Source organism: Telmatherina bonti (genome assembly GCF_933228915.1).
Source record: "Telmatherina bonti genome assembly, chromosome: 8".
Lineage (NCBI taxonomy): Eukaryota > Metazoa > Chordata > Actinopteri > Atheriniformes > Telmatherinidae > Telmatherina > Telmatherina bonti.
Window position 1 is genome coordinate 31,930,212 of NC_136626.1, and position 11,997 is coordinate 31,942,208.

Below are 11,997 nucleotides of genomic sequence, written 5' to 3' on the forward strand. Positions count from 1 at the left end.
CATCATGATGAGAGTCTCTAGTTCCACCTCATCACCATGAGAATCTCCCGTTCCACCTCATCACCATGAGAATCTCCCGTTCCACCTCATCATGATGAGAATCTCCCGTTCCACCTCATCATGATGAGAATCTCCCGTTCCACCTCATCACCATGAGAATCTCCCGTTCCACCTCATCATGATGAGAATCTCCCGTTCCACCTCATCACCATGAGAGTCTTCCGTTCCACCTCATCACCATGAGAATCTCCCGTTCCACCTCATCACCATGAGAGTCTTCCGTTCCACCTCATCACCATGAGAATCTTCCGTTCCACCACATCACCATGAGAGTCTTCCGTTCCACCTCATCACCATGAGAATCTTCCGTTCCACCACATCACCATGAGAATCTCCCGTTCCACCACATCAATGAGAATCTCCCGTTCCACCACATCATGATGAGAATCTCCCGTTCCACCTCATCACCATGAGAATCTCCCGTTCCACCACATCATGATGAGAATCTCCCGTTCCACCTCATCACCATGAGAATCTCCCGTTCCACCACATCAATGAGAATCTCCCGTTCCACCACATCATGATGAGAATCTCCAGTTCCACGACATCACCATGAGAATCTCCCGTTCCACCTCATCACCATGAGAATCTCCCGTTCCACCTCATCACCATGAGAATCTCCCGTTCCACCTCATCACCATGAGAATCTCCCGTTCCACCACATCAATGAGAATCTCCCGTTCCACCACATCATGATGAGACTCTCCCGTTCCACCTCATCATGATGAGAGTCTCTAGTTCCACCTCATCACCATGAGACTCTTCCGTTCCACCTCATCATGATGAGACTCTCCCGTTCCACCTCATCATGATGAGACTCTCCCGTTCCACCACATCATGATGAGAGTCTCTAGTTCCACCTCATCACCATGAGACTCTCCCGTTCCACCTCATCATGATGAGACTCTCCCGTTCCACCACATCATGATGAGAGTCTCTAGTTCCACCTCATCACCATGAGAATCTTCCGTTCCACCACATCATGATGAGACTCTCCCGTTCCACCTCATCATGATGAGAGTCTCCCGTTCCACCTCATCATGATGAGAGTCTCCCGTTCCACCTCATCATGATGAGAGTCTCCCGTTCCACCTCATCATGATGAGAGTCTCTAGTTCCACCTCATCATGATGAGAATCTCCCGTTCCACCTCATCATGATGAGAATCTCCCGTTCTACCTCATCATGATGAGAATCTCCCGTTCCACCTCATCATGATGAGAATCTCCCGTTCCACCTCATCACAAAGCTGCTCTGTTGGATGTAGATTTGGTGACTGTGGAGGGCATTAGAAGTTGTAAAAAGCATTAACAGAGAATAAAAATCCACACAAACATTGTCTTAACCGCATAGTCCAGTTCAGGATCACGGGGAACCAGGAGCCTCTCAGCAGACTTTGGATGAGAGACAGGTACACTCTTGACAGGTCGCCAGTCCATCAGGATCGAGCATAAAAGATGTCAAAGAAAAAAAATGGTAAATGTACTTGTACTTATACAGTGCTTTTCTAGTCATGCAGACCACTCAAAGCGCTTCACGTTCACCCATTCACATTCATACAACACACTTATACCCCGATAGGCACATTGGAGGGCAGCTTGGGGTTCAGTGTCTTCCCCCAGGACACTTTTTTGGCATTTTAGCCAGGGGAAGCCTGGAATCGACCTTCCACCTTTCCAGTTGAAAGACAGCTGCTCTTCCTCCTGAGCTAAAGCCTCCCAGATAGTACCAAAAAATGTTGAGAAAAACCTGAGGCGGACGAACAGTGAGGGTTAAACCCTCCTTCGTCCTCATTCTGGTGCTCAGTCTGACCATGTGACCACACACATTAACATGCTGTCATGTTACATTTATGTCAATAAGCAGTTGAGCAAGTGGAACTAATAAAGTGGCCAGTTAGTGTTTATGGATGGAAGGATTCATAATAATCCTTCTGATTGGAGGCACGGTGGTTGCTAAACATAAAAACTTCAGGAAACCTCTTGAAGGTGTGAGTTTAGTATGTTTTACCACCTTATTCAGAGTGTAACTCCATCTCAGCTCCAAATCCTCAGTTTTCCCATCAATTTCCAATATTTTACCATAATAAACACCGTCTGTTCTCTCCTTGGTTCCCATGGAAAATGTTTGACTACATCATCTCCAGTTTAATGAAAGCCAGCCACACCAGAGGACCCCATGGATATGCCGCATGTACATTTCTCTCTATGTAAGAGAAACTGTAAGCGACACCAGGCCTGCTTCCTCAGGGAGGCGTCCTGTACATACGTGAATTGTACATGTCGTTATAAATGGCTTCCCTGACATATTTCAAAACCTGCGGGGAGTAGCTGAGTTCACAGCCTCACATCTGCAGCTTCAAATTTATTTCAACTGGGGTTTTTTTAACCTTTTTTCAATAAAAAAAGAAAATAAGTCATTTAATTAAATTTCACATATTTTTCTTCATCACCTTACACACTTTATCTCAGCGCTTCTCTTTTTGTTTTGTTTTTTTTACATTGTAGAATAATTTTTCAGCACAGGAAACCTTAAACCAGTGGTGTCCATTTACATTCTAGTCCATGGGGCCACATTCAACAGAATCTGACCTCCAGTGGGCCGAACAAGGCAGATAACAGCATATAAACTCCATATTTTTCCTTTATTTCATGCAAAAGAATTGTCAAGATGTCTATGTTTAATGAATTATCAAGTTAGGTGAGCAACCTGACATTTCTGGAGAAAACGTGAAGTTTCAACAATGTTTTGCCCCCATTTATACTTTTTTTTTTTTTTTTTTTTTTTTTTTTACTTATTTGATTCATTTTACTTGATATTTTATCATATATATTTTTATATCTAAAAAAAAATATAATCTATATTATAAAATGTCATTAAATAGTATTATTTATTTTAATTGTTCTTTATTTAAGATTTTGTGCCCTTTTTATTAATTTATTAAATGCATGTACATTAAATATGTTTTATATTTTTATTATATCATTTTTAAACTATTTTAAAAAATATTTTTTGGGGTGGAGGGGGGTTTCTAACATATTTAATTTATTTATTTAATATATTTGCACATTTTTATACATATTTAGTTATTTACACATGCATTACAGTTCACAACTGATCTTCTAAATCACAAAATATTCAATCACAGGCATCTGGAACTGAAAAAATCTAGTATTTTACATTATGATCAGGGTAACGTTTTAAGATCTAGAAGTTTTTCTAGATTTTAGTAATTCCCATTTGTTTCTTTTGTCATTTAGTTCCTGAAGTGTCTCCAAACAACCCAAAACATACCTGTGTCCTCTTTTGAGACACTCAAACTTAGATCGATTCTCCTCTTCCATCGGTTATTAGTTTTATATCTTTTTACCTTTACTTATTTGATTCACTTAATACTTTCCTTTTTACGTTGTACTTAACTGATCCTTATTCTGCTTTACTTATTTTATTTCACTAATTTGTATTTTCTGAGCTCCCTTTGCTTTATTCTCAAACCTTTCAGTTTGCCTCCCTTTATCTTATTTTTATTCACTTTTCTAATTCAAAAACACTTAAAAGAGCTAAAGTAGAGTGAGAATAAAGACACTACAGTTCTGTTTAGTCTGACGCTACTGCAGCTGCCATTAAAGCACTCTTTACTTCTCCAAAGTACATCAGGAATTAATGGATGCTGCTGAGCTTTCATCCATACTTTACCTGGACTTTACACCGTCCTCCTGAGACGGAGACAGCATTGATCCTAATCTAAATTAGGCCAGCTGTAAAATGCCATTCCCCAAAAAGTGACAGTGATGGCACTCCTTTAGAGATCCCAGCCTTCACAATGCCAGAGTGAAACACAACCTGCAGCTGATGTGACCACACATGCTGCCTCCAGGGCTCCTGTGGTTTACTGCCACTGCAGCAAACTACTACAGTGCCTTTAAATGTTTCCATGCTGCGGTTGTGCTTCACATCCAATAGTGCAATGAATAGAAGAACCATTAATCTGCGAGCCTAAGCCAAATGCATTTTTAGGTGGAGTGCATTTAACAGCCGGAGCCTGTTTAAGCCATCGGGACAGCCCAGATATTTCTACTGCCACCATTATGGGGCCTTCAGCAGCTCCAAGAAATTAGCCGAATAAATTCACTACATCCTGTATTAACATCTGGAAAACATCAATGACAACTTCCACAGTGTGCTGCCCTGTAAAAAATGCTTCCAATCTGAGGTATTATTACTACGTCCTCACACTTTTGCACCATTAACCTCTGCTGAATGAAAGGAGGTGATGATTTATTAAACATCATGTCCAGAGACGAAGAATGGCTGGAATGCAGCAATCAGATGTAGTAAATGCACGTTAATCCATCATGGTCACCTCAGCAGGGAAGAAGCAGAGTCTGGAGAGCACTAGATCATGGTCCCTGCAGGGAAGGTGCTGATTTATCCACAGTCAGGCAGATGCATTTCATCCTGCCTCTTTATACACATTCCCTTGTGTCATTTCACCCCACCGGGACATCAACACTCTTCTCTTGCAGGAAGATCCCTTCTATGCACATCTATGTTTTTCAAGGTTTTTTTTTTCCCCCTTTTTTGTTTATTTTGCAGGAGGAGAGCAGTGTGAAACCTGAAGAACAGGGAACTTACTCTAGATTTGGACCAACTTCTGAGGATATAACAAATACTCCAGAACAGGTGAGATTTACTGACAACAAGAAAACTACTTTTTTTTTTTCTGGTGTATTTATCTGTGTTCCAGTGAGATCATTTCTGTTTCTGGTGACATTTCAGGACGTCTCTGCCACTTCTCACGGTCAGCCACCACAGAAGCCAATCCGTAGGAAATACCATCCCGAGAGCCAAAACCTGGAGACGGTTCCTGAGCCAGCCATCCCGTTCCCCCCCACAGCCAAACCTAGCCAAAAGTTAGTTAAATATTCTAATTACCTCTACCAATGGGTTATGTTTTCACCTGAGTTTGTTTGTTTGTCTGTTAGCAACATTACTCTAAAAGTTATGGATGGATTTTGATTAAATCTTGGGGATAGGTCGGTGGTGTCACGAGGAACAAATGATGAAATTTTGGTGGAGATCCGGAAGAAATCCTGAATTCTGTTTCTTAAATAAAAAGTTCAAAGCAGATGCCGCGTCACTGACCACCACGTCATCGTATGCAAAATCCGCGTAACTTTGGCTATGATTGGCCGATCGTTATGACCGACCCCTCTTTCTAATTGTAGAATCACGCTGATGTCATCATGTTTACATAAATGTGATCAATTGGCACCGACAAAGCAGGAAATGTTGTGACGCTGGATGACTGACACCTGTTGTCTTCCAATCAAACTGATGTTATCACAAAATTGTGATTTTGTCCGCCTAACTACTCCCGAAGCACAGTGGGAAACGTCGCTTTACTGAATGCAGTTTTATGTCAGTGGATTAAAGTTTTGGAGACAAAACAGCAAAGGTACGACAGAATATTTAATGATGGTTTTCAAACATAATGCATAAACTCAGCCTCCTTTCGACTCTTGGTTGAGTGAATCTTGACCATAGCGACATTAAACTGGTATGTTTGGAATCTATGGGATGTGTGCTTTCAGTAGAGGTGCTGTTTGTTCGTTTCCATGCCACTGGGTCAACACGAGGGTCCAATATTTTTGTTCACGTATTTCTGCAGACTTTGTTTACTTGGTCTTTAAATTACCTCCGCCAAGGAGGTTATGTTTTCGCCAGAGTTTGTTTGTTTGTTTGGTTGTCTGTTAGCAACATTACTCAAAAAGTTATGGATGGATTTTGATTAAATTTTCAGGATATGTTGGCGGTCTCACAAGGAACAAATGATTACGTTTTGGTGGAGATCCTGGATTCTGGATCCCTTTAAAGTTATGTTGGCTGTTAATAACAAAATCTTTGGTGGAGGTCTGCGCTCTCCTTTTTTTTTCCTAGTTATTACCTTTATGTCACATTAGATTAAAAAAAAAGTGATTTAATTTTTATTCATTCCATTAATTAAATGGCAGCTGGCTAAAGCTAGCTTAGCTACAAGCTACAATTTAGCCCCAGCTGCCAGTGAAAAGGTTATTTATTCTAAAACTGTTGTAAACATTGGTTTGTCCAATGCTGCTTTGAAATGCTACTTTGTTTTTAATTAAAACAATTACAAGCCTTGTTCAACACCAGAGGCCGATAGATTAATTAGGTTATGGTAACCTGCTAATTTAGCTATTAGCTAAAGTCTTGGTAACAAAGAACTAAGCATCTAAACTGACAAAATTCCTCCCTAACAAGTTGCAAGCAGCAAAATGTGAAAATATTCTGTTAATACTTAATAAGTTGGCCAAAGCATTGATTGATTAATAAAATAGCTGCTAGTTGCTAGGAAGCTAAGCAGATAAACGTCATAATGATAGCAGATTAGCTTTTACAGATTATTATACTGCCCTCTAATGGTGAAAGACATAAGTCAAAAACATCTGAGGTCTATTTTAAAACTTTCTTAGAAATTAACTTGATAATGGTGTATGGATTAATACTGAAATATCAGTACCAAATATCTACATGTTCTAGACTCATGTCAACATAGTAATTTGTCTTATAGTTAATCACTAACAGGAATACGAGGGAAAATAATGGTACTGTCAGGATCTTGTCTAAAATAAAACCCTGTTGGTGTTTGAAATATACTTGTTTTTATATTTTGGTTTTTCGAACACATTTTGTCCAAAATTTTAAACAAAAAATGGTCAGATATTCATTAGTCTTCCACAAACAGCATCTAAACATTGAGCAATAATTTCAGAAAAATGTTCATCAACGACAAATTACTAAAACCATCTACAGTGTTTAATATTGTATACAAGACAATCAGGAGGAATCTCTGTATGCAGAGGGACAAGGGGAAAGGTCCCGACTGGATGCTTGTAATATTCAGGCCTTCAGGCACCATTGTGTTAAAAACAGACATGAACCTCGACTGAAGATCACTCCATGGGCTCAGGAACACGTCCAGGATCAAGTGTCTGTGAATGTTTACTGTGCATAAAGTTTATTTGGTTATTGGATTGAAAAGGAAGTATTGCATGTAATCACAGGCTTTAAACTTCTCTGAGATTATCTGATAATGTTCTAACCTTTGCTGGAAGAAGGACTGTGGCCAAGGCAGACTATAGATGCACTTATACTTTTCTGGTATCCACCAATGTATCATGTAAGTAGTTTAAATTACGGGTTAGATTTATATCTGCCAGTCATGGATCCACACACATGGCATTTGTGCCATATTTTTTACTACAGTGTCTCTGAATGGACAAACTTTGCATGTGAAGTTAGAGCTTTTAAACTGCAGTACCAGCCAAGTTTAATAGGTGGAAAAGCAGTTTGAGATTAGTCATGCATTTAAAGGACCATAAAAGAAGACAGTGTACATGTACACAATGCTAACTGAGTTACCTGTGGTGCAATGATTGTTGCACATGAAGCCACTAGACTCGTAGATAAAAACATGTTTATGCCTGAAACAATTATTGGCCACTGTCCATTTAGAACTTGCAATTCCCGTTTTTACCACTAGATGTCAGTAGTTCACATACAGTGTACCTTTAAAGTTCCTTATAAAGAGTAGCCAACAACGGGACTTGATAATGTTGACTTACCTCTTTTTATTACATAAACTGTTTGAGTTTTTTGTTTTAATGTGCATTTATGTGAAAATACTGCTTTTTGGCATCAGTTACCATGGTTTTGTGAGAAGCCTTGCATCATTTGGGCGACCTGTAAAATGTACTGTAAAATGTCAGGAAAACCCATGAAACCCACCCAGTATGGGGAATTCAACAGAGAGTGGGGTACACACTAATTCACCATAATGACTTTAGCATGTGTGTGTCTGTCTTTTTATAAACCAGACAGCTCAGTGAAACTGTCACTGAAGTAGAAGGTGACCATCAATAACAGCAGTGGCTCCCAACAATGGATTTTTGACGGAGTCACAGTGTCTTATCTGGAGATCTGCTCTTTGATCTGCACTGCCTTTTTAGCCCCAAAAATGTTGATTATATAAAATACACTGTGTTAACTAACTAGCTCCACAGCTAATGAATGTGATCTCCTGTTAGGCTGCTGTCCAGACAGAAAAGGGAAATCCAGATGGCAATCCGTAAAAACAAGGAAACCAATGCTGTGCTGATGCGCCTCAACAGTGAGCTCCAGCAGCAACTTAAGGTCAGTCCATTTCATAGTTCTTAAAGCACAATTTGTGGATATGAGTACAGTGCATCGCTCCCAATGTGTGTGAACTTTATGGCATTCTCTACTCTCCACCTCCTTTGGGAAACTAAAATGGGAAAACCAGGTCTTGGAGAGAGACATCTGAGGGTGCATGCTTGACACACAAAGTTAGCATTTAAATCTGACAGTGCAATCAAACAACAGGGACTTGAGTGTACATTGCATTTTAACCGCAGCCACAAGAGTATGGTATTGTTTGTGTTAACACTGTTTCAAAAAGCTCTCGGTTGTGTGTGGGAAGTTTGATTCTACTCATTTGCAACTGACAGCAAATACTCCCACTGGCCCAACTTGGTGAAAAGCCCCAAGCTCAACTGTCTGCCCCCCTGCCCATCAGTCATAGCTGAACTAATGGCTAAGACTTGGCTGTTTGCATTGGGGATCTGGCCGTGGCACACACACTCACATTACGAACACATGCTGCATGCCTGTCATTCTCCTGTAAGGGATCCCAGAGTGAAACCTTTACGCTCACATGCAGGGTTTTTATAGCTTTCATACATCAGAGGCTGAAGTATTAAAAAGAGATGAGGGCTAGCAGCAGATGGCCTGGTTTGTGCCAAGCTCAAGTATAATGCAATTTCATTTCTAAAGTTTGTAATCATGCTCTTTCATTTGATAAAGGTCAGCAGGGATGTAAAAAAAAATCATTTTATGTCCTGAAAGCATCTGTGGAATTCTGCAGAGAAAGGCATATGTGTCTTTAAATAGACCCGGGCCTTGTTGAAATACCAAACAGCCACTGGCACTCACAACTGTCTTCTTCCAAAATAGAGGCTGGGCTGGTCAGGCATCCAACTACAACAGGGTGTGTGAGCAAAGAAAGGAGTGCTTGATGGAGAGGAAGCCCTCTCCTGACTTTTCACTAAAACCAGGAAAAACAGGCAGCTTTGTCTCACGATCAGCTTAGGTTTTTAATTATCCCAAAAAGGGGAATATTTACAGTACATTAAGACTTTTCAGAGACACCTTCTCCAGGTACACCTCCTCATTTCACCACATGTGTAGTGATGTACAAACTCTTTACTGGTGCTGTGAATGCAGCACATTTACAACACAGTGATCTATTCCAGGTAAGGATGAATCTGACCTCTTTCCTCTGTTGTGCTCCCTCTGGTAAAGTTCTGAGAATAAGATGTGTTCAGCGCACGCCTCCATTTTTCAGGGTATCATTAGGATTACAAGGCCTCTTTAGGGGATTATTCTTGTTACTGTAGCAAACAGGTACTTTAGTCACATGGTAGTGTTCCTCCTCACTGAGGGAAGGAGTTGTCATACCTCCCCACTGTGCTCAGCTTTGCTCCTTCTTGAGGGGAGTAACAAGGTCAGGACCTTGATTCCACATATTAATGCTACATTCATGCAATCTGGTCCACGTTTTGGCCTGCGGCTGACCCCGCAGCTTCTCCTCTTGTGCTACTTTTAGGACAAATTATATATTTTGTGGTGCTGTGAACATTGCAGGTTTTTTTGTGGGGGTTGGCGTTGGCTTGGGCGTGTTCTTGGCTATCGTCACCATGGCAAACAAAGCAAACAATGTAGTTAGCGCCTGCAGCACGTCTCTTGCTCTGGCTGCAGCAATCAGAGGTCATGTTTTCTTTGTGGTGTGCTGCAGGTGGTTCACCAGGAGAGGGTCACCTTGGAGTCCCAGCTGGAGCTCCTGCGGCCTCTGGCCTCGACGTGACCGAGCCTGGAGGTCTGGTCAGGGTCACGTTGCCAGATCTTCACTGGAGCGCACCAGTTTATCAGAAAGCTGTTAAGTCATGAGCGCAGAGTGAAATGTTAAAGGGCTGTAAACAGAAGCAAACATGCATTGTTGACTCGACAAACGGATGTAATTTTTCCTTAATCAGGAACTCCTCTTCTGTGTTTTTATGTTACTGTTTCAGGATTAAACCACATATTTTTAAAAACTTATTGTAAAATATCCTTTTTTTAATTTTTTTATTGTGACGTTCTAACTTATTTTTGATCTTTAGATTTCCTGTTAGTGTCACCATATAAATCTTAACCTGTTTACAGTCCGTGTAATAGTTTGCACACATCGACATAAATCTGGTGTGTGTTTATGTTGTGTGGTAATCATGGGAACTTAAAACCTCTGTTTTTATGTACAGTGCATTTTTTAACGTGTTCCCACGCCCATGTTCTAAGGAAGGTTGATGGTGCTACAGATTCTTATAACAATCACAAACTGTTTGCACTTATAGAAAAACAAAAATGCACATCTTTAATGTTGGGATTATTGTTCCCCAAATCAATGACAGTCATCAGAATAATCTGAACTGGCTATATATTTAGCTATACTGAAGAATGTTGATACGTTTGACTCAAGATTTGAATGAAGTGTGATGATTTTACCTGATATGTTGCTGCTTTTTTCATTTAGATGTTTGAGACAATGTTTTAAAATCCATCCATGTCCTGAACTGCAGCCCTGCTGTCGTTATGATTTACCTGATACTGTAGTTAGATAAAAAAAAAAAGTAAAGAGCACAATATCCCGTGATGTGCTGGATAAATGTGGGTTTGAAACTTGCTGCCAATATGGTTGGCTTTAGACCTTTTATTCCACACAGCTGATGGGATTGAAGTGATGAACTCATGATGGCATGTCTGATACTGCATGTTTGCTGAAATGTTGTAAATGAAACTGAAATCGTGCCCTACTGAGCTCTAGACTAAAGATGCAAATCAAACCAGTCAATAAAGTTGTCTATTTTTATTGCTTGAGGTGTCCTTTGTTTGTCAGCTGTTGCAAGGTTGAGTTTTTTTTCCAACCTTTTACAGGAAAACTCTTATTTTCTGGGGAAAAAAAAGAAGCAGCAGATATTATTTTCACATCATCATTTAAGATTGCACAAGCTTGAGTCGTGACCCTGCAGGCATAACAAAGCAGCTGCACTCACCAACACTGAGGGTCGATCGGATCACCACTGATGGCTCCACTCCCAGATGCTCGGCTGCCGCCACCCAAAAATATCTGCTGACACATTTGGCTCTTATTTAAGACACCTTACACTCTGATTGGCCCAGCTTCACTCGCTCCTCTACTCATGACAAGGACTGTGATTTATTATGGATATTGTTGCTGCTAAAACATGCAATTATTTTATAAAAAGGTAAACAAAACTTCTTTGTAATTCATGCATACATCACTCGTGCATGTTTGTAACTACCAAGGACAGGCAGAAAAGTTTGTATTTTCTTAGTTTTTTTTTTTTTTTTTTTTAAATTCTGGTGAAATGGCTTAGGTAGAAGCTGAAGAAAAGCAAATAATTAGAATCATGATGTTCAAGACATTAAGACTTTCTGAGTATGGGAACACAATTCCCCATGCAGACTAAAGAGCAGAGGGAGCATCCAGTGGTCATTAAAAGCCTGCATGTCTGATGGGATCAGGTAGCATTAGCGCGGATGTGGGCAGCTTCCACATCTGTGAAGCTTGATGCTGAAAAGTACATGGAGGTTTGAGAGCCACATCTGCTCCCATCCATACCGCATCTCTTTCAGCGAAGACCTTGCAGATTTCAGCAAGACAGTGCTGAACCACCATCACAGCAGCATGGTTGAACAGGAGAACTGGTCTGCTGCAGTCCAGACCTTTCACCAGTACAAAACATCTGGAGCATCATGGAAGCAGGGATCCAGCAACAA

General features: G+C 40.5%; 1 protein-coding gene across 1 annotated transcript in view; it reads left to right on the forward strand.

The window, feature by feature from the left end:
• The window catches only part of reps2 (RALBP1 associated Eps domain containing 2), a gene marked incomplete at its 5' end in the record, with an annotated part of 32,247 nt that extends 21,246 nt beyond the window's left edge, over nucleotides 1–11,001 (forward strand). The window contains 4 exons of the mRNA XM_079245505.1: nucleotides 4,657–4,743; nucleotides 4,840–4,973; nucleotides 8,169–8,274; nucleotides 9,956–11,001. Of these exons, the coding sequence (XP_079101631.1) occupies nucleotides 4,657–4,743; nucleotides 4,840–4,973; nucleotides 8,169–8,274; nucleotides 9,956–10,024 (396 nt within the window). The 3' untranslated portion in view covers nucleotides 10,025–11,001. The remainder of the gene's footprint in view (nucleotides 1–4,656; nucleotides 4,744–4,839; nucleotides 4,974–8,168; nucleotides 8,275–9,955) is intronic.
• Nucleotides 11,002–11,997: the final 996 nt, after the last annotated feature.